Below are 27,979 nucleotides of genomic sequence, written 5' to 3'. Positions count from 1 at the left end.
ATTGTTCGTTTACTTTTTGTTACAGGTAAGCGCTCGTCTTTGTTAACATCTCATAGAAACCCTAGACTAGCTGTCCTGTTTGGTGAGTCTTATCTGTAGACTGAGGATTTGTATGGAAAATTCAATTCTTATAATTAAGCACGACTGGAGGCAAACTAAATTTTACTTCTTGTAATTTCGAAATGCATACAAATTTACAGTCTACCTGTTCGTATTCATGTATCTCTGTGTTAGAATCGAGAATTCATCTGTATCAGTCATTCGAAAAGAAAGGCTCATTTTTCGTGATTCAATTGCTATTCGACGTCTCATTCGCTTGCACAGTCGTAGCAATCAGGGATCGAAACAGTTGTGTGCTTAAAGAAGGTTTATTTAAAACAATATAGAAAAAGATATTTAAGAATTCTTTAAGAAGCATGCTCATTGCTCATGGAACAGATATATATTTGCATAATTTACTAGATGACTGTTAAATCCAAAAACAAACAATATAACATAAGAATGTCTAGTAGAATTAATTCTGTCAGGGAAAAATTGATATTTTTATATTTCGCAAGTTCTATCCAAGCTAAAACTTTTACTTTCAAGAGCTTCTTTCCCTCATCGAAACTTGCTATACGTTTTTTTAAAATTGTTTTAAATAGAATCTTTCGAAAAGTTCCATAACTCTTTCGATCACTGGTCGTAATTGAAACGAAACTGTTCGGCGTCGTATAACAGAATAGTTTAAACGGTGTAAGAGTTAGAAAATCGTTCCTAGGGGAAGAAATTATTTTCGGTCAGGGGAAAGCCGGAAAGTGGAAACTCTGGCTATTCCGAGCCCCCATGTACGCATGCACGTGTTTGTGCACGTATTTTCGAATCCCCTCGAGAAGACACTGTAGGGATTTGTGGTTGGAAGGAAACGATCGTTTTCGGAGGGTCTTTGCACGACAGGACCTGTAGAAGCCACAAAACAAGCAATATTCTTTCCGCGGCCCATTTCGTCTCGGATCTCTTGCTTTTACCCATCCCTCGACCTGCCCTGACGACTTTTATCCCCTCGTTGCAGTTATTCTACAACTTTTTCTCGAACCCACGAACGTTTAAGTTCCTACCAAACGGCGAGAACTTCTTTTCAACTGATTAATTTAATTTTAAACCCCGCAACATGCGAGCATATTGCCAAATACTGTTTCGAAAATACTTTGTCGGAGTGCGAGTTCCATAAAAATTATTCGACACGTATCCACACCGCTGCTAAGTTAAACCTTGGTTGTTAAAACTAAAATAATCATGACAATTTTCTATTACTGACAGACATTATCATTAACTCAGACATTTCTGCTTTAAAATACGCTTATGACGAATTTTCCGGTCCCGACGATAAATATTACGATTGAAACGCACTGATAAAATAATTATGGCCCGCAGGTTCAATAAGCGAACTTCAAAGATCCCTTTACATGAAATTATTAACGCGGTTAACCGAAACAATTCGCATTATTTCTCGCTCATAAAAGCAGCGGTCCGTTTTAATTTAAATAACCTTCCCTTCCACGAATGTTGCGAGAAATACTTATAATGAAACGTAGGTGAATTGAAATTATTAACGTGTTACGATTACGAGCAGATGAAAGAAATTTTTGTATCTCCACTGTATGCATCTCGATAGCAATGAACAAATTTTTGCACAGTGATCCGTAATCTGCCGATAATGAACGTATCGAGCAATTACATCTCGATTTCGTTGAAGCATCGCGCCGACAGATAGGATTAAACGGTTGAAATCGAGCCGACGGCTGTTTTTCGAAGTAATCGAGATTGATAATCAAGATTGATCAGCGAGAAAAAAAAATTGGACGCGAACTGGAATTCCGGTTCAAAGCAATCTCGGCAGCCGCCTGGGTAGTCGAGGTAGCAAATGACATCATAGCGGTTATCCGGGAGCATTTCTAACGACACTTCGCTTCCTTCTTGTAATTAGACGTCTTGGCCATTAGCGGCAGATCTAGTTTAACTGCTTACGCGTTTCTGCCGGCAAGAAGGCAAACATTCATCGAGACGTTGGAATTAACGTCCCGGTAATACTGATTCGATCTGCTTTCGCGCAAGAACCGAAACCTTTCACACCGTATCATATTTCATCGAGTTAATTACTGATTATTAGACTGCTTATCTTTATGCAAAATAAAAACTATTTGCATTGATTGCAAGACACAGGAGCCAAATAAAAATTTTTTTATTAAGCTTAGTTTTCATATTAAACTCAAAGTAATACGCTGATGTCCTTAAATCTTTCTGATATGTCCACTGCAAATGCATAAAATCCGCAGTCTACTGATTACATTTTATAAGCCGGCGTAACTGAGCCCGCGCGGAAACCTGTAAATTGAATACAGTGGCAGACAATGGACCGCAATGTGGATTGATCATAGTGCTTCCATCTTCCTCGCCTTTCCACTCGGCAAACGGTCCAACTAAAACAGCATGATCTTGCCTCAAATCGGTACATCAATTAGTTTATCGTATTTTACGGGACACGATGATTTTAAAATGCTACTTTTTCGTAAGTTTTTAATCTCTCTGCTCTTTATTTGTGTCTATTACAATAATCATAGAATCTCAAACATTTTATAACATATCCGAAAAAAACACAAAAAAGAATGAGTTTCCGATTCTACAATTAGTTTACATGCCGATTTCCATGAAAATCTGTGCCCCCATCCTCTTGCAAGATCGTCTGCCGACTCGGAGTGCCAGAGAAGGAAATACTCCGCGAAGTTGTAAACGAAATCTTCGTAGCTGTCGAGATTTGACGTACCGTTAAGCACTCCTTCAGGATATCGGCAACTCTTCTCTTAACTGTTCTTCGCGCCATAACAACGGTCGATCTGCTCATTGCACGCTCGTAAAATCGCTCGCTGGATTGTCATTAGCTTCAGTTGTTCAAGTCGCGAGCTCTCGGGAAACAACCGTCAAAAAATTCATGTTGTGCTGCTTCAACGTTCCGTGAAAACGGTGATACATACAAGGTGAACGGTATTCTCCGCAGTGAAGGCGGAAGAATGAAATGAAATTCCAAATTTTCTATCTTGAACGTGCTTATCTGGCGTGGATAAATTTTTCAAAATATCACTCGCGTGTCTTTCGAGCTGTTATGACAGAAGCAAATACAAACGATGTCGATTGCCGCTCCTTTCAAGGGACATATAATTATGTCTTTGATATAATTTTTTGTCGCGTGAAACAGAAAGGAGGTCGTCGAGTCACCGGACGCGTCGGATCTGTACTCGGTTAATTGACAGGGAACAGGCAGGAGATAAATTCGTTGTATGTATAATATCTCCATTCAGGGGTCGCATTCGTTCCCCAAAGGCAGATTGGCGTACAAAGAAAAGCGGAGTGGTGCTCGAATCGTTTGTAAAAGGCCGCTTGTACCGTGAGAAAATGGCGACGAATCGAATCGAATTGCCGTTATCGCGGCCATCGTTACCGACACGACGAATTTATCGTACAGAAACCATTCGGCGGGAAAAACTGACGGAACGTATCTACACAACGCGGCGCCCGGGGTAATTGGGGAAATGAATAACCCGTTAATCAGAGGTGAAACCGGAGCCGTGGGGCCGGGGGGCCGAGCGCCGCGTGTTGCGCGACTCAACAACTGTACATAAAATTAATGATCACCCGTACCTAATTAGTGTCATTGCGGGAATTGTTATAGTCGACTGCGAGCGGGGGCTTCGACACGTTTTAAGTATCACGCCCGAAATGATTCCCGTCGATATAATAATGCGACGGCTAGTAATGACCGGAAAATTATCAAATATCTCCATTATTAGCGAGATCATAAGCGGCCGAGTAATTAAACCCGCAGCCTACCAAATTGTCAATTAATTTACGACCACCGTTTATGCGCCACGGCCCAACTTGCCGCAGAATCGTCTAACTAATCAGAAATAAAAGTAACCGTTCTCGCACAGGGCTGGAACTGTACCTTCTCCGCGTAACGATCCGACGCGGTTACGTTAACACAACCCTCTCTGAATAGTCGTTCACCGCCGCAATATCGTTTTCGGATTCCGTAACAAACACCTGTAGGAGATACTCTCCATTTATTCCATTAGCCTCCTCTGATAGAACGTTCTCGTGCTAAAAACCCGTTCTTTCGTTATCGTTATTACGCCGCCGCTAGGAAGATCGCGGACTTGAGAATTCTAGCCAGCAACTCCGGCTTGCGAAATATAAGGGTAGAGGAATTTAAATTTTTATGCCGCAGATAAACTAATTCTTCGTTTCTCGAACGTATCGCGGATTTTATATTTTCGACAGAAGTGAATAATTCAAGTACAAAACTACATGGATCTACGGAACACTAAAAGTTTTAGCCATTTCTTAATAATATACTTATGTATACCGAAAGGGATAAATTTGTTGAATAATACCAGTCAATAATAGTAAATTAAAAACATCGGTGAATCGAAGAAAATCGATTTTTATGCAATTTGTACTTTTTACGATCGACTTCAATTTTTATTGTGCATAAGAATCCGCTCCATAGTCGGCAATCAGCGCGTTAATCAAACTCGGACGATAATTGTAAGCGCGGTTCATATTCCCTGTTCGAGAGAATCGAATCGGCAAATGCAACTCAGTGTCGACGAAGTCAGCAGAACGCATAGGAAAACGAGAAACGGCGAGAGCGACCGAGGCTGAGAGAGCACCGCGGCGGCTACACTTCCGACGATACGTGTCGAAAATCGCGTTAGACATGCATACATAAACATGAATCAAGGGGGCTACGAACAGCGGTGCTAAGCTGCGAAACTAATAATTAAATTCCTCTAGCCGGGTGGACGATGCCGTCTCTGATGCGGGCGGACGAATTTTCGCGGTGGCCGGAACTTCATGACTTCCCAACGAGGAGATGCCTTCGATCCTCGCTGCGTAATTTCCGCGCCACCGGATTGAAATTTATGCGGCCACTGAAAAAGGATTAACATGCCCTCGGGCATCTTTTTGTACCCCCACGGAATGCATTTCCGAAATCTTCCTCGGCTTCTCGGGTTTCGTTAACGCTGCGCTCTCCGTGCTACATCAAATATTTCCTCAAAACTGTGAATTGTTAAACGGAATATATTAATTTCCCGAATTCCCTTAACACATTGTTTTCTTAATCCTTTTCATTTAATCAGCTTTACACTTGCCAATTTAATCATTACATAATAAATGCAGAAACAAGTTCTTTTCACACAACCTCGTACAACTGATGCAACTATTTAAATTATGAAAATTTTCTCGCGCTCTTGGGTAGTTACACACTATCTTTACATTTTTTTAATTTTTAATAGAAGCCCACGTATAAAAATTGTAGAAAACAACCTCTGATATTTCACCTCTAAAATTAGTTTTCGCATCTTCTAGTAAACTAATTCTTCCAACTTCTTTGTTTTTTTTTTAATCAAGCCGTTGCTCCACTTTTTAAAAAGTTACACGAATCCAATAAATCCATTTTCTCTGCAAAACGAGATTATGCACTGAAGAGTTCATCGTATAACATTTGGTTAATTTTATTTGAGAATAATCATTTTTGTACTGATGTCGGCATTGGTCCACAGAGGCTTAAACGAAATGAGCAACAGTAATTTCGTCGTTAGCCCGGCGTTGTCGTACCGCACAGAATTTCCTTGTCGTTGGCGTCGATAAGAGTCGAGCGGTTTCGTTCTAGCTGGCTTCAGCTCACGAATGCTCGAGTGGTAAGTGGCGACCCGTGCAGTTAATTGCACCCTCGCGGAAGCTAGCGAAAGCTAGAACGCGAGGGTTCGAAACGGGAACGAAGACGCGAACGACGCGCGAAAATGCTTGCCGCGTATAGATTGACACGCGATTCGGGCTCGTGCGGTTTCGCACACGCGACTCGTAGAAGTTAATTTCGATGTTTCACGGAAATTGACTGCTCTCGAAGTATCGGAAACTCGGATGCCTCGCCGTTCCGTGCGCCGGAATCCGAACACTTTCGAACTTTGAATCTATCTACCGAAGAAAACTAAACTTCCAAAGTAATATTAGATTGCCGAGAAATAAATGGTCGCTTGGATGCGTTAGAGCTAGCAATGAGCAATCAATTATTTCTCGTCGAATTTAATATTCATTACGCGGGGTCTCGAGAACTTGCTGGAATCTCGATTATTGTGTTTCCTCGGTATTCCAGGCTGTACCAACATACAAACAATGTGAGATGTGCTCGAGGTATCATTTATCGCTTTGAAAAGCTGTTGGCACAATTATTTGTGTATCAGTGTACTAGCAAAAATACAGTAGCATTTTTGTAATTTATTTCAAATTTGTTTAAATCTATCTACAAAAATTGTAAATTTCCCATAAGAGCCGTAACTTTTATGCGTCCTTGAAACTTCCAGCTTCGTTACCAGATTTCATGTAATTCTGACGAAGAATTGAAGCTTGGCTACTTTTTCGCGGTTTCTGTACCATAGTATGCACTGTAAGCATTGTTAACACGATTTTTCAAATGTTTCCGATCTGGAAAAATAAGCTAGCATAGAGGAGAGTGGTGCGTTGATTTTTGTTTTTATGTGCACCGCTGTTCTCTCATCACCGCTCCATCATATACTGTCGCATTTAATTACATAGTTTTGATTTTTCCGCGATGTTCACCTCGTCGCTATCCTTGATCTTCACCGTTCCACTATATCTGTACCCTTAGTCACAATCACCGCGGCTTAAAAATAATGTAACAGGAACATCGCGAAGTTAACCGCAGAAAATCGCGGCTCATAGCCGCGCGAATGAATCGAGCCTCGCCCCAAGCCATACACATATAAGTTCAGCCAACTAAATTTCGAAATTTCAATGTATCGACTATTTGAATTGTAAATTGGCCGCGCTTGAGGCTGTGCCAGGCGACGCCGCATTTAAAAGCGTTTTAGGGAGTTTCGTCGATCGAAAATTCGCGACGACAGGGTTGGATCTCAGCCGACGACAAAGGGAACGCCCTGGAAACCAACTAGGGGAGGGTTTCGCGAAATTTTAATCTTTCATCCAGCCTCTGTGGAATCTAATCTAATCTAATCTATAACTCTCTGGGCTCTGATATTTTATTTGATTATAAAATATATTATTCCATGATATATCGTACCCGACAAAATTTAACCATACCATATGCTTGTTCAAAAATATTCTAAATTCGAACAGCCCAGTATATTAGGTGTGCAAATAAGTTCTTTCCCCCTTTTTTCCAAATTCAAGATTTTATTACATTTTATGTACATATTTTATGTAATAAGATGTAATAAAATCTTGTCTGGTGACTCCCAATCTTTCTGCCAATTCTTCTTGCGTCTGGGTCGGAGTTTCGTTGAACAATTCCTCTAACATCATGTCATCAAACTTTCTCGGTGCACCTGAACGATCGTCGTCTTCCAAATTAAAATTTCCGGCTTTAAATCTTTGGTACCACTTTAACATGTTCTGTAAGATACAGCGTTCTCTCCCAGTGCCGCACAAACCATTTCAGTAGCTTCAACAGCTGATTTCCTAAGCTGAAATGCAAAGAGTAAGCAATGACGCAAATGATGCTTCTCGTGCGCCATATTGCTTGAAATTGTTGCATGGGACTGCAAACTCTTAGAGCGCTCATCACGACTCTTCTCAAAGCTAAAAGAACGGTCTTTCAGATAGCACCAAAATAGGGAAGTACATAATTCGAATTCAGTCAGAAGTTATGATTGTAGAAAAAAAGGGGGAAGGAACTTATTTGCACACCTAATATTATAAAAATGGCACTATTCGCCACAAAACATATGAACAGTGTGATCAACCTGTGTTGTCGTACTTGTAGTACATATTCAATTAACACCATTTCGACCGATGACGTCCCGGCGGTGTCATGGGGGTCTTGTCACTTGTTACTAGTTCATGGTACGACGCTGACGTCGACCACTTTAAATCTAATATTTTTCCTATTCAGACTTGTTGATCTGTTTGTAAATATAGCAAAGGCTTGATCCGTTTGATCCGGGTATAAACTCGGAAATAGTTGCACAAAAGGTTGTACGCATATCGCGCGCAATCCTATCTCACAGAGCGCAAGGGGAGCTCCAAGGGGAGAAGGAATCTCTCGAATTGATTCCACGGTATTCTTCACGATGGTTCTCCGCGTGGTTCGGTTTCCCACGTTCAAATATTCGCCGCGACATTTCTCCGGCGTGGAACCGGTGGGACCGCGATCGAAACGTAAGTCTTGCGTGTACTCTTACGCACGCGTGCGTCCGCTTTGCGCGGCCGAGCACTGCTCCTATGTAGCATGCCAGACATTGTTACCCGAAGGCCCGCGGACAAAGCCGTACAACTGGTTCCGTGGAATATCTTCGTCGAGAACAGAGGACGCACTGTCGTCGATTTTTCTCGAAAATCGGACAGGAACGAATAGAAACTCTGAATTAAAATCTTTTCACTAGTTTCCTCTGTCAGCGTCTACCACTTGTAACCGTTAAGTGTCTTTCTTTAATCATCTCATTTACGATGTCTACTCGTGGCGAAGACATAGCAAGGTTATATGTACATAATAGTTTACATCGGTTAAGGCGGTAGACTCCTTTTTCCAGGATTGCAAGGGTGCGTAATTTACATTATTCATAGCATATTATTTCCATAGCTACATGCTGCCGAATAATGCAAATTACGCCTCGTAAACGAAAAAATGGGACTTTTGAGGGGGATCGCGCCCTAGATCGATCTTTTATCTAGCGTTTTTGACTACTGAAAAATCCCGTGTTTGTATTATCGAGAAATAGGAGGCGAATACCGCACCCTTGCAATCCTGAAAAAGTAGTCTCAACGTACGAAATTCTGAAATAAAGAAGAGAAACCACTTTGGACGGATTAACAAGATTGTACAGTTTGTAGATACTGATTTTGGTCCGATTTTGAGAAGAATCGAGCAGTAGGGACGACTCGCCCGGCTCGAGCGTAAGCGTGGCTGGTCAAGAATCGAACCAGACGGGACCAGCTCAAGGCCCGTCCCGCGACCTCCACGACATAATTTTCAACCCGTTTAATTGGACGGGAATTCGAGTCCCTTTTTCCCCTCTCTTCAGCCGGGTCTGTTATGCGCGAACAACGAATATCGAGTTTCCTCGGGACGGCTTCTCTCGCGGCGAGAATGTCGCGCGAGTCAGCTGCTAACCTCGAGGGTTTGCTGCCTGCGCGAGGTGTTTTTCAAGCTGAATGATGGCTGCTGCCGCACACTTGGTCTGCCGGTTTCTAGCGTATGCCGTGCTCGGAATGCGATTATTGTCGGAGTGATGGGTCTGGAGTCGGGAGACTCTGTTACCACTTTAAAATCACTGCCGTTGATATACATACTCGGTGAGGAATCTGTGGCCTGCTCTGCTGTGCGCCCTTTTCGTAGCTACTGCCATTAGTTTTTGAATACTTGGCCTTTTTTCAGTTCGCCAACTGTGTCATACGTGCGAGATCAACTTCGTATTTTATTTAAAGAAAATCGAATTCATTTTCTGCGTGACGTTACGCGGTACATATCGTCAATATTTATTTTGTACTTCGTAAGGGAACTTATAAGAGGAAATCATTTTCTATTTCTCTGTATTTTGTAATTTATCTCGTGCCAGTAAGTGGTAGATTAGAGTCTAGGATGAATTGTTGATACATATATGTTCTTGCATGTATGAAACATCGCCGATAAACGTTTTACACACACACTGCTTTCCAAAGCCGGTGTACAACAATTCAAACAGCTCTCGCGCGATAGTTCATACAAAATTCAGCGTACACCGAATGTACAATTGCAACGGTACAAGCTGCCATTGAATTAATTCGATATTAATAGCTCATTACGACGAGAAAGTTGGTCAGAACCATCAAAAGGATTCCTCTATTGTACCCTTTCGCTCGAACATCCCACGCGAAATTCGCAGCAATGTTGATATGTATTACGAAATCGAGCCTCGTTACAACGCGTTTTATAGTGGCCGATGATTTGTGCGTTCGGAACGTTTCAATAATAATTCCTGGCATGAATAAATACTAATAAAGCACGATAAACAACGCGCATGTTGTAATTACAATTTACAGTATGGACACAAATCTGACCCGAGATAGAAGATCGCTATCAATTTCTCGTTACTCGCCGATGTTTCGCTATCGGTAACGTATGGTGTTACATGGTAATCGAACTTCGAACATTACGGTTGCTTTGTGAACGGGAAACTTTACATTCGTATTGAAAATTATCGATTGGATCGTTGCAATCGCTTAGAAAGCCTGGGAACGGTGTATTGTCTACAGATCGACAGATTTAAATATAAAATGGCAAAACTTTTTCTCTTCGAAATATCTTTTCCACAATCGTTCTTTATTATTTTCAAATACCATCAAACTTCAAGCAGGTTGCCATTGGTTGAATAAATACTCTTTCTAGCTAACTTAAACACGTAGCAAACAAAAAAAATAACGAGTACCGTGTCCAACGAGGGTTTACAGATTTCCACTTTAGATGTATAGAGAACGGAAAACACTCGAACCGGTAATTACCGGTTCAGCTGTTACTGAAGGGCCGAAGGTCGCGTCTGACTCGCTTATTAAAAATGTCGGTCCCGTAGGCCGCGCTGCGCTGGATCGATTTTCCGAACCAGTGACGAAAGCAGCTGGCAGAACGAGATAGGCGGTTCCTGTTTCCTCGGCGTGGAACGAAAAAAAGAGACACTTAGAAAAGGGCAAGCACGACGGAACACCCCTCGGTGGCTCCTTGACGCGAAATTCATTCCGCTTCTACAAGGTGGAAGAAGTCCCCGTAACCGTTATGACTTCGTGGCGTTTTATACGTGACGCAAAGGTTAACGGCACGCCGTGCTACGTGTATTTAGCATTTGAATGGCGACGGTATTACGCGTACGTACGATCGTAACGATCCGAATGATCGATGCTTCCGTTCGTGGCTCTGTCGGCAGTCTTGTTTCCGCGAAAGAAACCGTATTAGGCCGTTCTATTGTTGTATGTTGTACTCGCCGTACAATGTACGAGCATGAGCCGGAAAGACGAAAAATAACGTTTGTATCAGCCAGTTGCAGGTTAAGGTACGTGTCCATCTGAGAGTTTCTGCCGATAGTTGCTCTCGAGAGTACTCTCAATTTGCGTGTCCATTTGAGACTACTTCAGAGATTTTTGCTCTCGGAGATTGACACGAGAGTTAACTCTCGGACAGTCCTCTCAAGTATGTGGTCATTTGAATTTCATGCGTGTAGTTCTCGGACGAATTTCGATAGTTATAAGAATATTCGTGAACTGAATGGATGCGCCAAAGTTCGCAGCAATTGTTGCACTGTTAATAAGAAGAAAGAAATATTCCAAAAAGGGCGGTCGGATCTAACTTGTAATGAGTCTAATTTCTATACATTTAATAATATATAATTTTTTAATAAAAATTGAAAAATCCGTGTGGATATATAAATATTTTTAAATTGAGGATTTTCCGACTTCTGCGTCAGGCCATACTTTCCCGCTCATTGTTGTTCGATTTATTTATAAATATACAGGCTGAGTCACCTAACGTTGCCACCTGAAATATCTTTGTTGCTTTTAAAGCCTAAGTATGAAGTCTACAAATAAGGGGATTCGAAAATTAGTGAGTGATTAACGAGTAGACTGCGAATTTTTAGTGGTTAATGCAAAATAATAATGTTTTGTGTCTGTTATATGGACTAGGAGCTACTTAGAAAGTTTATACGTGCATGGGTAATTATTAGACTGCGGATTTTATGCATTTATGGCAAAAATGGATGGATGTAATTTAAAACAGTAAAAATATTAAAACAATTTAAGAACGTCCATATGTTATTTGCAGTTTATTAAAATTGTTAAAAATAGAAAGAATGTTTTATATGGTTTCAGTGTCTTGTAATTAACAAAGAAAATTTTTATTTTGCATAAAGATCCGCAGTCTAGTAATTATAGTCACTGAATTCCTATTGAAAGGGACTATTATTGTAGGTCTTTAAAAAAGGGTGCTTCCATTTAAAAAAATGAAGGTGACCTTGATGTCTCTAAAAAAATCACATAAAAACAAAAATATTTTTGATATCATGCGAGCCCCACTGAACCATTCAACGTTGTCCTTCAGACACATTTGACGTATCTTTAAAAATAACAAAGATATTTGAGGTGGCAAACGTTAGGTGACTCACCCACATGTATAATGGCAGAGGAAACTAACTTGTATGTAGAAGACTCTCAACTATACAAATGGCGTTCGAAGGAAAAATTGAACGTATCCATTTGCAAGTTTCAGCTTACTGTTCCCTTTCCCCGAGTGTACACTGACGAATTTGACTCTCGAGAGTAACTCGCGATAGTTTTACTCTCATTGTCAGATGAACACGTACCTTAGATCGTTCGCCGGGATCGCAATGTTCAGCGTCAGCGGCGCATTAGAGCAACTCGATGCCATTGGAGCTAGCAGATTTTCTGGCGGGTAACGGCGGCTCGTGAAAAGGTCGGGTCAGTCATAGGGCTGCCGGCGCACACATACACCGAGGGTGGAAGGTTCACAATGGTGAAACGAATATTCTCCCCCCTCGACTCTGCACGAAGGGTGAAACCCCCGGCCAGAACCCCTGTGCATCTTTCGAATGGCCGTGCACGTTAGTGGCGGCTGGCTCGTCGGTAACACTCGGCCGAAACTTTGTAGCCGCGCTTCATAAAGCGTCCTGGCGAAACTCGTTCAGATCGTTTGTTTGAACCCGGAGTTTATCGCGAGTGCGTTGCATCGCGCGTTGTGAATAAACGGTGGTGTGTGCAGTATGCACCAGTTTCCGGTGCAGTGTGTTTATGAGAACCTAGACGGCTCGTTTCTCTTGTTGATATCTGCAATTTCGTCGACCTGTGAATCAATTATTAATTTACTTGCCCGGCGACGCTAAAACGGTTTGTCCACCGGAAAATTCTTCTTTCACATTCGGAGGAAACTTGGTGGATTGGGAATATTCTACACTTTGTCTTGTGTGCCTGCAGAAAATGTTTGTGGCATACAGAAATGCAATCTTTGACAAAAAATGTCAAAGAGAATAACCTTTCCGATTGGTTGGATTTGCGGAGGAATCAAAAGTTGCTTTTTATGACTTTGTGGCGTGCTTCAAATGGTTGAACATGTTGGAAATCACTCTTTCACGATCGTCGAATCTAAATATTCCTGCATCTTTCGACGCCTTCCACTTTTTTCCACTTCAAATATAATTTTAATAAAATTTTTAAAATTATATAACTGACACAAACGCAGTTTTTAAACTTCCAATATAGGCCCAGATAAAAAAGTTGTAAAGAGCAACCTTAATTTTCTCCGTGATTCCAACCAATTGCAATTTTTAAACGATTTTGTTTTGTGTCAGCTAGTGAAGTAATCCTTACAAGTAAATCCTTTAAAAAACGTTCGAATCATTCGGTCCAATGTTAAAAACCGTATTGTCTTATTCACAGTGTCCAGACTGTGAGTCACTGTATAAATTATTGGATTTTGTACACCTGGTTATTTCAGACATGAAGGTGTGTAGAATGGTTAACGTGTTCTTACACTCGGATGGAATTTATTTGAGATTTTAGTGGCCTTTCTAATATTATTCCATTTAATTAGAGATCAATAACTAGACTGCGGATATTTATGTGAATTAGAATCTTTCAACTCCATTACGAAGAACAGACGTCTTTATATTTTTATGATTTTCTATTTCAATTATTCATTTTTATCAAAACTTCATCAAATCTGCGGTCTGCTAATAATTAATGCATAACTTCGTCTTAATTACGGGATAGCAATCGAATATATATATACGAACCAACATATAAAATGCACCTAATGTACAATTTATAGTCAATTAGCAACACTCGTAATTAAACTGCGGATTTTATGCATTTATGACAAAAATGAGTAAGTGTAATCTAAAACAGCAAAAACATTAGACAAATTTAATGCTAGTGTTATATCATGTTCAACCTATTAGACATTTTAAAAACGAAATGATATTTTTATCTCAGCCCAGTTTGTTGCTATTCAGGTAGAAAGGTTTTATTTTGCATAAAAATCCGCAGTCTACTCGTAATTTACTATGGATATTTTTCTTCTTCGTGATACACATATACAGAAACAAAATTTCTACTCACTTAATACCGTTAGTAATATTTCATTTTTCTTCTTCGATATAAGTGGTGATTCAGCATAATTCGGAGAAATTTCGTAAATGATGAACTCTCGAAACGATCCGGCAGCCTTAAAACGGTTCTATCTGGTAAACAATTGGCAGATCTACTGCTCCGAGAATCTCAAAATGGCGTTTTACGGTCGGCTGTAATCGGTCATGGAGTGAGACTATGATCCGACGTGCTCTCTAAGTAAATGATCTTCTACCCCGCGAGATGTCTTCGAGAGTTTATTACGAGGCGTGACTGCGGGATGTTTCGCGTTTAATAGCGACCTCGTTTAAATAATAACTCACTGCTGATTACGTCTCCGCGGGGAGGAGCGCATGAATCCGCGATCTCGACCCTCACGGTTTATTCAACGTGGTTTTTGCAGATCCCAATTACTCGGAACACTGGAACTTTTCCTCGATCCCTTCGCCCTCTCTTCTCCCCTCTCTGTCCTCCTTCTCCCACTAAATCCAGGGTCTGTAAATTTTTTTTAAGTGAAACGGGAGCCCATAAGTCACTTTACAGAGAGCGCGGCACTCGTCGGGTTTAATCAAGGCACTTCTTCCGCGCGTCGGTCGATCGCAATTTGCTCGAAATTAGATTAACTTTTTGCCGGGGGTTACGTATCGGAACAGAAAGAGCGAGGAGCCGTCTATATAAAATCGTTACCGCGCCCGGTCGGTTCACCCGGTTGTGTTTTCCGACGCTCCACACTTTTTCCCCGCCGGTAATTAACTTATTCCAGCGGCCGCTCGGAAAATACGAAGCGTACGCGTCACCGGCGCGCGGCGTTTCATCGCGAAACAATCCCTATTATGGGCAACGGGAAGAAATGTTTTTTCTCTCCTTCGATTTTTCACCGGTCGACGAACCACACCTTGCTGGGCGGATAACAGCGAAAGAAACCAAGAATCGTTCATCGAACATTTCAATTAAAATGGAATTCAACACAATTCGTAAATCGTTTATGCAACAGCTAATTTGCTATCGCGATTCCAGTTGTTACGCACCGTTTAAGGAGTTTTTCGACGATCATAGTTCAACGGGCGAGCCGTGGAATGCGTTACCGGCCGATCGGTGGTGGAAAAATCGTTAATGAATTCAGTCACGAGACGTGGAAGGTAGCTCTTCGAATGCAAATCATACGATCGCCGGCGTGGCTGGAAAAGTGCTCGAAGGACCGTGTAATTTCTTGTAACGGGCTCCGGCGAGCCGAGCCGCGCACCGCGCTGATGGAAACAGTGGGAATTGTTCGATGCCCACTCGAGGCGTCAGCTGCAATTGCGACCGCACTTTCCCGACACACGTACGCGTACGGTATTTCTATGCCTGTTACGTCCCGTTTGTGTCTACGGTATTCTTCGACGATCCGGTGGCTTCCGGTCGTTCCAATATTTTCGATTTTCTTCCGCGAACCTCAACGGACTCCTATCAGCACGCCTGCGTCGGTTTTCTGGGTCAATGAAATCGTTCCTGTCAGAAAATAAATTATTTATCGTAGTCGAGGTGTATCGCAAAACACATCCTCTGTTAACATTGGACGAACATTGCTCATTCCGTATTGCGTGAATGGATTCGAACGAACACTCAATAACCTTTCGTTTCGAGCATTTTCGCGGAAATAAAGTTTTATTAGTCGAAACGAACTTGTACATATTATCAGTGCCAAAAAACAGTAACAAATCTCCATCGAGCGAACAAGCGAGTTCTTTTTGTATTTGGCTGGCGCGGGGAACAATGTATTATTATTCATTCCGATCTCTATTGTGTTGCCGATCGCCGGCGTTCTGTGCGGGTTCGTTCGCGTGCGGTATATAAAAATTGACAAAAATTTGGTTTTTTTCCGCGGCGGGTATGTATCAACACCGCGTGCGTCCATTGTGCACGGACAATGGAGATCTCTTTAGCGGGTTTTCGACTTGTTACCTTGCCGATGACGAGCGAGAGTCCCGGCAACGCGAGCGTTCGATCGCCTCGAAGGTAGAAAGTGCGATGGAACAAGACGAAGGCTATTTGTCGGCTGCTTGCACACGCAGTCTCGCCGTGGAAACAGAATCGAGCGGTGCGCGTTCGGTTTTCCTTCGCGTGTGCTATAGTCAAGCCCCGTGTTGTTGCTCGCACAAAATTCCTCCTGTGTCAGTGTTTCTCAGTGGCGATATGATAGTGTATCCTGCAACCGTTCACCGGATAGTAGCGCTGGAACGACCGCTGACACCATCGTGGCGTCATGCGAATTTTAGCGGTTAGTTACCGAGATCGATCGTACCCACAATTTATTAACTGACAGGGCTTTTCGTTGAACAGTGCCGGCAGTGCTAACAATAGAAAGTAGAAAGAAATGTTGTACAAACTTGTGAATACTTTTTTGAAAATTGAGAAATGAAGCGAGACAGGGAATTTTTGGTTAGATACAGTGTTAGTATGAATTAATTATATTCGTTTCGAAGCCCTGAGAGACTTCCGTGAAAAATAATAACTTCGATACTTTAGGAATTTCTTAATGATTTGTTTTTACTTCAGTGAACGCGTCAAGAATTCTTTATCGTGACGAGAAGCATTTGTTTAAACGAATTGTGTAGAAATGCTGAAAGGATAGTATAATAATAAGTCTGTGGATTTCAAATTTCTGTTTGTCTCCTGTTTCTTGTAATTAATGCGCACAATTTCATTTTACATGAAGATCCACGGGCTACTAATGATAATACGGACCTGAGTCCATTAAAAGCCGACAGCATGATGGGTCCGGTAGTTTCGCTGTTGCTCGAAAACTTGTATCAGCAAGAATGTGTCCGTTTGGGTTGGTCAAGTGTGAAGACAATTTCATGGACGAGAATTATGGTGGCGAGACGTGGAGGTCTCGTCGGACAGGTCGGCGTGCACGCGCTAGAATGTAATAATCCCGCATAATCCTGATTCGTTCCGCGAAAGTTCTTTTCCATTCGTGGACGGATTATTTAAAGACTACCCGGTCCGCGGGGATACTTACGGGCATCATCTTATAGAATACATATTATGGATCCCCTAATACAGGAGATCCTTTGCTGCTCCGGTTCGCGGTAAGAATATTGCGAGTTATTTGAATCTTCTCCAGTGGTCGCCGCGGCGGAAAGTTAAAATTTAATTTCGCGTCGGGTAACCGTGGGAAGAAGCCGTCGAAATAGTTCGACGCGAATTTGCCCGGTCGTAAATTGAACGCGAACTACGTAGATCCGCCGGGAAGTAGAACCGTCTCGGAGCGAGTAATGAAAGCGTTGAATAATGTTTCCGTCTGATAACAATTTCCCTTTCGCCGAGTGCGTCGCTTTTTTTCGCGTCGGTCTTCACCGCAAACAAGAACTTTCCGCAAGGTTTCCGCGCTCTAAGAAGCCCTAGAACACACCGGTTGCTTATTAGAACACCGGCCGCGTTAGTTCGCTTACGATCTTCGAGCGCACCGTGAAAAATTCGCTTTCCGTTCGCAAACAAATTCTCGAGGACTCTCCTTCGTTCATAACTTTCGTTCTTCCGGGAAACGTGGATTTCTTGCGAGATGCTTGTGACATAACGGAATTTCGTCACGTTCTCCAGATTATTTTGTTAAAAAAAGGTAGAAACCGATTCTAATTGACCAATTAGCCGGCGTCGATACGTATCGTTGGTCGCCAATGTCTCGCGCAACGCGAACCACGTCGATCCGAATCCAGGCCACGCTCGCAGAAACGTTTCGCGCCGAATCTCGCGAATGATGTAATCGCGGTCGCAAACTTTCCGGATCGCTAGAGGTTGCGTTGCGTGTGTCGATCATAAAAATACCAGAAAACAAGCGCATTCTACGACCGTAACAAAGCTCGGTTCGCCTAGCCTTCGGCGTGGTTGCATTTTTCGCGATCGCGAAACCCGCTCCGAACGAGATCAACGGGGACGATTACGTGCCGCGCTCGTTGCGCGAGCCACGCCGAAACGGCAACGAAAGATTTCGGGCACCGCTATCCATCTCCATTCCTCTCGGTTTTGTTTCGGTCCGCGAGAAATTTCAGTTTGTCCGGCACGCGACACAACGCACGCCATTTAAGCTGCCATTCAACATGGTGTTTCCCGCTGCTCTTTTTCGCGCTGGAAATATTTATGGCTTCGCTGGAATATTAAATGCGTTGTGCCTCGTATTTATCTTCGCCGCTATTAGGAAAATATGATTACGCGATTCAGGAGAATTAGGACCCTGAAAAATACTGGAAATTGTGAATCTTCGTGCGCGGAAAGAGTAATTGATCCGTCACGCAACCTATTTTTGATTGGGATGATTTTAGGCGACGAAATATCATGCTCTGGAAAGAGTGAAATTTAAATACGTACATTTATTTTTATATCGCGTATTTATTGGAATTTGTAAACTCTGTTTTACAGTTTTTGGATATCTTGTTTAGAAATCTTCGTAACAATAGACTGAACGATTTCGCAGAGTGAAAGTTCTTTGGTCGCCACATCCTGTGCCATATCTTTATGTATAAAAAATTGAAAAGCAATAGAGTTTCCTTTTAGCGGCACGTCGCTGCAAAAAGTAGGAAATTCATGGAACAGCAGGTACACTGTATCATTCGATTCTTAGCTCTAGCACATTCATGTATCTTTCACGAACCAGGAACTATGACTCGTTCCAACTCCGTGGCTCTTCCTGGGTATACATCCTACTTAAACGACGTCTATTAATACACATCCAACTCTTTCCAAACTATAGTCGCATCGTGCGCATCGTTCTTTTGTTGTACTCAAACATCGCTAACCTTTTTATTGAACGATATTGGCAATACTTACAAACGATACAATAATTTCTTCGAAAGATAATAGCATTTGTGTGTCCAAACAGCAGCGTCGCACCATAAAAATTGTCCGACAGCAATTACTAAAACGATAATCACTTGAAGATACAGAAGCAAGTCATTTATCAATCGAACAATCAATCACGTCCTCTACTCTCTAAAGCGTCAAATTATTCTAACTACAGTACGGAAACCATATTTCTTCTCGGCACGGCGTGACAAATAATATTACTGCAGCGTTACTAAGCGTACAATGACTTCAAACACTATTTTTATTACACGGAATTTCTGACTTTCGAGAAATTGTCGATATTTAAACTGTTATAATTTCGTACATCAATAAACTTGTACTCATTCCAAAGCTTGTGAATGCTGTACGTTATACCTTACGTTCTACATTTTTCTGTTACGACATTATAAAAGCTTAAACATTGACAATTTGTCGAAAATCGGAAATGTAGTGTGTCTGTTTGGAATTCACTGTAGCAATATTTTTACCTAAGATTTTTACTGTTCCAATGTCAAATTCAACAATGGCTCAGAGCGGACCCACGTTCTAGATTTTTCTTAGCAGTTTTCCGACGATTCCGATGACCGCGTGCGCTCATTATTCGCTCTATGACATCTATCACGTGATTTCTCCGTATGAAATCACAGCGATTTTCTGGCAAGCTTCGCGACGGACTTCAAGCGACGAAGTTGGAGTTGCGCGCGTCTAGTGTAGCAAGTGGACCGGAGCCGTGATTCAGTGAACGAGATCTTGACAGATTTCTACTCTTTCCAGGTTTCTCCGTCAAATTACGAGCAGCCAGCTCTCTTCCTCGGTTTTGTGCGTCTAATGGTCTCGTTAGCTCGCGATTCGCGACGGCCGTGGCCGCGAGAGACGAGCGGATTCGCGATTATACGCTCCGTGAAATTCGCAATGACTTGCGCGCCGCGCCGCTCTCCGTGACGCGTGCGAACCACGCGTTATCAATTATTATTACGCGGCTGCTAGAGATCGTCCTGTAAATTATTCACGGGCCTTCGACCGTGGCCGTTTCTTTCTGTTCTGTTACGCTCGCGAATTACTTTCACTCTCCGCGGGAACGCCGCGCCGTACAAAACTTTCGCGTCTCATCCTGCACGAGAGATGTTTCACACGGGACGAGCCGCTAACTTGCCGGAACCGCCGCGATTCGGAACGGATAATGTCTTTGTCAAGGAAAATGACGGCTCGCCCCTGTCCTCATTTGCATTTCAAATTAGCGCGGCATTCCCGCGTAACGAGTTAGGACGATCAAGCTTATTTTCCGCGTGTCAGATGTTCATCTACGAAATTTGCTTTTAGAGTGTTAAGAGCGGCGAATCCAGTCACAGCTTATTTCTTGAAGATTAGACTGCGGATTTTATGCATTTGGTCAGAATTGAATTTATTGAAATCTCATTCGATTTTTACGGTAATGTATACTTGATTAAAGTATACTAAACAATTTCTCGACAAATCAGTTGTACAAAGTCTTTCCGCATTTACAACAAATATGGGTAGTTGAAACATGAAACAGTGAAAATTGCCAGAAGCATTAACCAACACTGTTATCTTCAATTTATTATAATTGTTAAGAGAAAATGACCACGTTCTCGTAATTGGTGCAGACAATTTTTATTTAGCATAAAGATCCGCTGTCTGGAGATAACCTACTTGTGTTTCATCACGTTGATGAGTAAGGCTTCCAAGGAGCTCTATGTTAATCTGCCTAATTACTCAAGAATTCGGTGTTTCGTCTTCTTCTTTGCATTTATTACGGGATGGTTTCGTTTCTCCTTGACCCGGACGATTACACCAACTGGTGTAATACTTATCCGTCCCACCATTGATCCGTAAATGGCGTCTTAATTTGCTTCTACTTCTTGTTCACATAGCACGATAATGATTCCACCAGATAAAAAAAAAAACTTAGAAAAGTTTCAACTTTTTTCTCATTTTTACTGTCCACTGTATCTATTCGGAGGAACTCCAACTTCGCTTGATTGACGATAATATTCAAAGTTTCGTACAGTTTCTTCAATCAACTAAAATTGACTTTAAAACAAGTGAAATTAACGTAATTTCGTCAGAATGAGCGCAACTACGACGTAGTTTATACTAATGCACATGTTATGGCGACCTTCTTGTAAAAAATTCATCAAATTCGCAGTTCCATTTTTTACAAGTACCAAAGTGAGGGCGCACGAGGGTTAAACGATATAATATTCGAGATCATTCACTGCTATATACATATACAAGGTGTCCCACGTAACACTTTTCACGATTTTTCAATTAACTGCTCTTGCGAGATAATCTGACAAAAAAATATTTTAAACAAAAGTCGATCAGTTTTCGATTGGCTATACATTGCAATAAAAAAAGTTCCGAAATTTCCTTTTTAATTATTGCCAAGGCCACCTTCATTTTTATAAATGGTACTTCAAGGCCATCCGAAGGTCATGCTACACTAGGTCGTTGAATTCGTCCTGATACGGGCTATAATACTGTTCAGTCAAAAATACCATTTTAAAAAATGAAAAGGCGGCCTCGACAATACTAAAAAAAATTTCGAACTCTTTTTTTATTGCAATGTATAGCCAATCGAAAACTGATCAACTTTTGTTGAAAATATTTTTTTGTCAGATTTTCGCAGGTACTTGAAAAATCGTTATTTTTTACCGGGAAATTGTTTTTTTTTTATTCCATCTTGTTAATGACTCGAGCATATTCAAAGGTATTTTTTCAGCCGCTGTAAAAGATGGAATAAAAAATAAAGTTTTCCCGATAAAAAAAATAACGATGACCTTGAAAAAGCTATGAAAAAATAACCGGACAAAAGAAATTGTTCTTATATGATATTCCTCCTTCGATACCATTTAAATTATACCATGAATGTGTTTGTGACATTAAAAATAAAGGTGATATTTAGGTGGCCTCCTCCAGCTGAGACACCCTGTAATACCAATATGTATCGATATTTGTATACTCCCGTATAACGCGCAAAAATATTGTTTAAACAGACTGTGTACGAGTACTGTCTGTGACAGCAATTATACGATCATTTTAATTACATCATTTCAAAATACATGTGTACAGTTTTTGCGGTAGTGTTACACGGGAGCCTACTGTAAATATTTATATTTTACTGTTGTTTCGTTTCATTGGCTATTGTCTCCGGGGCAAGTCCAGCATCCTAGTGCGACTATCCGCCGTAAAGTTAAGCAGCCACTCGACTCGCCATTAATATTAATTCCCTCGGTAATCGTTGAGGACAGGTGAGAGCGCCTCGCTCTAAAATTAAATGAAAAACGTTTATGTCGCGCGACCCCAGCTGAAAACAAGCTGCACACCGGTGTTTCACAGGGACGGGTAAGAAACATTGCAGAAACTCGCGACTCCTCCGTGCAATTTTCCTGTATTAACGACCGCGACGAAGGTTATCCACAAGGCGTACGCCCAAGCGGTTAACGTGGGCAGAGGGATCAACCGACACACAACCCGGCAACTCGGTTACAAATTTATAGCATTAGTTTCTCCTTCGTTACGCAGTTTCCAAGCTCTGTTAAATAAATCGCAAGTCTTCCCATCGCACCTGACGCGCTACCGTCAACTTTGTTTCCGTGTCACAGAGACGTTCTTCAGCAAAGGTAATTTAAGCTGTTCAAACTTTGCCTAAAGTTTATCGTTGGCAATTGAGTTAGCTGGCCCCTCAATGGGTAGCGAACATTCATTTTTCACAAAATATCGCTCACATCGGTTTCGCACAGTCTTTCACATCAGGACGTTACCAAAGAGTAGGGATACAACAAGAGGCGACACTCCGGGCGACACCTTTGACTGTCACTAGATTTAGTATTCTTATTTCGTGTCAATGTCTAACAATCTATTTTAATTTAGAATGTATCATTTATCAATATTGCTTTCCGAAGTATTTACGTTCATTTTACAAGATTGAACGTTTAAAGAAACAGAAATATAATAAAAACTGTAAAAAATATATTTTAAGAATACCCATTACGGTTACGTTACAAAAATATTTATTACAAATAAGTTACAAATAAATATTATATTATTATAAATAATATGGATATATTCGTGTACACATATATTTCTAATTTTAACGTCACAGACGTATCATATGTACTATCATTCTTGCACACCATTAGTTTATCATGGACCTTCAAATTGGTTGTACGAGTTGTCTGTTGTCTCTCTCTAAAAAGTCGTTTTCTTTGTAACAAGGGAAGGACCCCAAGTGTCCGACTTCGATTTGGATAATCTTTTGTGAGATGATGGTATATGGATCCCTAACGATGTCTGCAAAATATTAGGCGTAGTTACTCAATAGTTTTCAAGATATAAACAATTAAACTTTCCCGCAACCTGGTAAATCATGGTATATCAACAAGTTATGAAAGTTTAATTGTTTATATCTTTTAAACTATTGTGTAGCTACACCTAATATTTTGCAGACATCATTAGGGATCCATATACCATCGTCTCACAAAAAATGATCAAAATCGAAATCGGACACTGGGGTTCTTCCCTTGTAAGTGTCGCCTCTTGTATCCCTACTCTTTAACGTTACTGTTGTCGTCAGAAAATGCATCTACTGCGACTGGCAAGAATGTCCGGGGCTGTCGACAACATTGTAACAAAGAGTCATTGGTCAGAGTTCGGAACGCTAGGCGTTCTGGGACCGGTTAACGTGGGTGGAGATCGGTTACGACTGTGTACCGGTGACGCATAGGAAAGTCGTTCGAGTAGAAGGAACGAAGGGAACGAATCGCGTACGACTCATCTCCTCTCTCGTGGCGCTTGACACACGGGGTAGGGGCAGAAAGAGAGGAAAGCCGATGGTATCTGTCATTCGGAGAATGAGCGGACCAGACGCGCCAAGGTCCTTCAACGATACGCGTTTCCGATCGAGTTTTCCCGACGCGACGTTGTCCTGCCGACAGAAGAAATCTACGAGAGAGACCGCGCGTTACGAAACCGCAGGAAAGCGGCGGCCGGTGTGATGTGATAATTTGTGAAAGCGATCACAGCTCGAGTCTTTCTTGCACCCATTCGGTCCTGGGAATCTGTGCACCTCTTAATTGGCTTCGGCGATTCGTTAAACGACTCGAGGATATTACCTCTGTTCATTGGATTCGTGTGAAACTGTTCTACGTCCGTGATGTTTCCGTGGATTTCGAGTGGCTCGAAAATTGATTATACAAAATTGGAAAGAGGTTGATCGAGAATTTTCTTAGACGCTCAACGTTATTCTGAATTATATGAAACATGAAGTTGTCAGGGACAGGAACTGTGTTTCGCACGGTATAGTTAAATTGACTTCAAAGTGATGGCTAGCTGGTCAAAAAATTGGTGTTCGATTTTCATTTTAGAGGAACACTTTAATATGCACGTCCTCTGCTCCGATTATATTGATTTACAAAATATCGGCGTTCGTTGAACTCGTTTCATTAACGTTTGTGCTGGTATTTTTATTACCTTCCATAAACTTTTTTACGCGACATCCTTCTGTGTAGGGAGCGTAATTTTTAATATACTCTTTATGCATGTATAATATGCATTACAGCATTCTGATATATTGCATATATTCTGCAATATAAAATGTTCGCGAGTTAATTATTTATATTAAATCATCGACCAGGTAGAATTTCTATGAGACAGCGGATTTTATGATAAATAAAAATGGGAAATGAATGTATTACTCCGAGCTTATGAAAATTATTATAGAAAGACAGAAATTTCTATTTGGCTTCTGTTCATTGCAATTCATATAAAATTTTTATTTTGCGCAAAAATATTTTTGGCCCGCTGTCAAGGTCCAAAAGTTCGAGTACATTCTTAGGTATGCTGAAAGTTTCGCTAACAAGCGAATAGTCGCGAGCAACGGCGCGTGTAATCGTTTCAAAGAGAACGTCTTGCAGACGCATTCCCGCGAATATCTTAATCGATTCGAAAGATTTTTCCGTTTCATCCTCGCCAGATTGATTGATCGAACTGTCGAGGATTCTTCCAAGCAGGCGGAGATGATTGATTCGAACAGCTCGTTAACGTTTTCGAAATTACTTAATCATTCCGCTTGACGATCGTTGTCCGTCGATCTGTCGAGAAAGTTGGGATTTTTGTCGAATCGGCGACACTTTGAGCAACGCCGAGCCGAAACTGGGAATCCCAAGTGAAATCGAGCCGCCGCTGTGGGGACCGTTGATTAATTCCGGGATGCGGTCCGCGGATTGTTTATATTTGGGGCTGGTTTTTTTGTTTATTTTTTCCTTGCATTTTTGCGCCGCGTTTTTAGCCCGACCGATCCGCCGATGCAGCTAATTTCCCCGAACGGCGGAGGACATACAGCCGCAGAACTTCCGACGAATTTACGAGAGCGACGCATTTACTTTTTCAATTTGTTCGCTCGGTTACATTGCTCGTTTTTCCCCGACGCGACGCCGGAAGTATCGCCTTAGTCGCTTTGCAATTCGGATTCCTCCCCCCGCTTTTGCATTCTGTTTGCACAGTTCAGGCGGCCGTGATCGACGCGTTTAAATTGTTTCCCTTTTCCTCCCCCCGAGCACTGAAAAATTTACAACGATTATGCGTATCTTTTATTTAAACGCCGGTGGTCGATCTGCTCGATATTTGCCGGCTCGCGATGAAATACGTTCCCTCTCGTCATCTACATACGCGAATCCTTTCAGCATTTGCTCTACGAGACTCGTTTAAACAAACACGATTGTTAAACATTCTCTTAACCAGTTGCATTAGAACTTCTTTATTCTTAATTCTGTAGCATTTGAGGTGAACACTGATCGAAAAAATGATTTTATCCATTTTTGAACGTCCCCAAAGTGCAGGATATTCTCCAGCAAACCAAGAACACCAAACTCCATAAATCTGAATCTTTTGCAGAATTTGTAAAAACCCCGGACATATATATAACACGAAATGACTTAATCCGCTAGCCCACGGGCTAAACCACGCAGTTGCCAGATCGTCGCTCGTCAAAGGAACAGTGAAAAGGAGATTCGCACCTCGAATTCTCATAGACTAGCGATTAACACCCCGGCGCAAACTGAAGTGTAAAATCCAAGTGAAAGAAACAAGTTCGGTTGGCGGCAGCAGCAGCAGCAGAAGAGTGTAGTGTAATTCGGTGCCACGCAGCGAGGAGGATCATCGAGTGATTATCGGGCCATTTGGCCGTGAAGACTGGCTTCCGGTAGCGGGTGTCTCGGCTCGAACGTCCGTTCGGCGTGTTCCATCAAATATTTTCCCCTTTCGAAGTCTGTTGAACAGTCGGGCGCGCGTGTTTCACGTGGTGTTGACCCCATAAACAGGCTCGGAACGGTCGCCTAACTAAAAATACCCATTCCGGACGAACCAGTTCGCCGGCGGAAAAGAGCGCCGAACACGCGGCCGGAGATCGCGAACGATCGAGAGAGAGGTAGATCTTGGAACGAGAAAACAGAGACGCTGAAAACACGGGAGAGAAAGAGAGAGAGAGAGAGAAGCGACCCGTAGGAGGCGAGCCGGGAAATTCAATGGGGCTAGACGGTTAAGGAGGATTTAATGAAACAGCATAAATCGATCAATTAAACCGGGCCGCGCGCGCGTTCGACGATTAGTCAGCCTCGCCGGTTGACGCGCGCGAGATTTACCGTTTGAAAAATTGAACGAATGGCCGATAGAAAGCTGCCGACTGTAATTGGTTTCCTCGACGCGGCGATTGTTCCAACGGACGTTCCCAGTCCCGATGATCAGCGCCCGGGAAGCTTGAAGTTCGGAGAAGTGGAACGAGATGGGTGAAAACCGACGTGAACAGTGCCTTTTGGATACGTGAACGCCAAAGAGAGAGAGAGAGAGTGAGAGAGCAACCATGACGAGGAACAGGCAACAGATTTTCCCGCTGCGTCCTTTCGCCACCTTGGGGCGCAGAATCCTCAGGGACAAGCTCTACAGAAGGTACGTCGAGCTGGCTACCTCGAGAGCCCAGCGAGATTAGGTTCTTATTTTCTTGTCGAAGGAAAACATCGCATCTGCAACTGGAACCGATTTCAGCGAACCACTTTCTGTACGACAGATCGTATTTTTATTCCGTGTAATTACTTCCTGGTTTCTTATCCACTTGATGGTTGTTGTGGTAACCCACCTTTGTAGCGATTTTTTGTTCGCAACCAGGTGGAATTGCAAGATGCATTCCGGGTCACCGGTAGTGGCTTTGCGCGAGAGGATTTGCTTGTGAATTACGCTCTTTTATGTGGTAGTAGTTGTTGTTTCCTATTAGGGCACAATCTTCATTCTGTGGCGACGTTGTTGTTGTATTAGTAATCAGTAGAAACTAGTTGAATAGGTATTGGAACCGTAGTGGAGTTAATCGGTAGAACTTGTATTATCGAAATTATATAGTTGTACAATAGTTATGTGTGGCAAATCTCGTTGAATCGTTGCGCGATGGAGTACCATCGTTTGTAGAACAGAGTTATTAACGTTACGCCCAATAAAAGAAATTTTAACTTGTTTTCCGAGGATAACTACAGTTATCAGTAACCTGTTCTTGGGAAGAAGAAGTCTGAGACACGCTAATGGTCATAATAGCTGTCCATCATACTAGAATCGCTTCAAACACATAATATGTAGGTTACGGGAATGGAGTGAACATTTATTGTGACTGCTGACGCATTTCACAAGCATCTCGCAGCAATTTCGATGAAACTCGAGCCATACACGAACCGTTAAAAAATGTGAATGTAGTTTCGAGTTGCTTTTGCTGTCGAATCTAGGCTTACAATTAGTGACCGCGTTGTTATGTCTCGCGAAATTGTCATTTTTGAAAGTCTCTACCTAAATCTGTAAGTGAAACTGTCCCATAAACTGTCGTTCTCGGGAGGGCCGGTAACGATCTTCGATCGATGCGCTTTCGAGAAAATTCGCCGCGAATAACCCTTCTCCTTTCACGGACAATCGTTTAACC

The 27,979-nt window shown here is 42.0% G+C and overlaps 2 protein-coding genes across 23 annotated transcripts in view; both read left to right on the top strand.

Annotated features, from left to right (window-relative positions):
• Positions 1 to 27,979, top strand: part of LOC143208036 (disks large 1 tumor suppressor protein-like) — a 397,450-nt gene that overhangs the window by 334,249 nt on the left and 35,222 nt on the right. The gene's annotated exons all lie outside the window — the stretch shown is intronic.
• On the top strand, positions 31 to 26,873 carry LOC143208058 (uncharacterized). 2 transcript variants are annotated; one of them, XM_076422118.1, is made up of 2 exons: positions 31 to 16,441; positions 25,921 to 26,873. In XM_076422118.1, exons 1-2 carry the CDS (start codon positions 16,054 to 16,056, stop codon positions 25,971 to 25,973), a joined length of 441 nt encoding a protein of 146 aa, XP_076278233.1. In that variant the 5' UTR covers positions 31 to 16,053; the 3' UTR covers positions 25,974 to 26,873. The 2 variants fall into 2 exon arrangements, with proteins under 2 accessions (XP_076278233.1, XP_076278232.1); XM_076422117.1 differs by having other exon boundaries at positions 25,861 to 26,873.

The sequence above is a fragment of the Lasioglossum baleicum genome, chromosome 4 (assembly GCF_051020765.1).
Source record: "Lasioglossum baleicum chromosome 4, iyLasBale1, whole genome shotgun sequence".
Taxonomy (NCBI): Eukaryota; Metazoa; Arthropoda; class Insecta; order Hymenoptera; family Halictidae; genus Lasioglossum; species Lasioglossum baleicum.
Note: the sequence above shows the minus strand (reverse complement) of the source record. Positions and strands in the feature narration are given on the sequence as shown.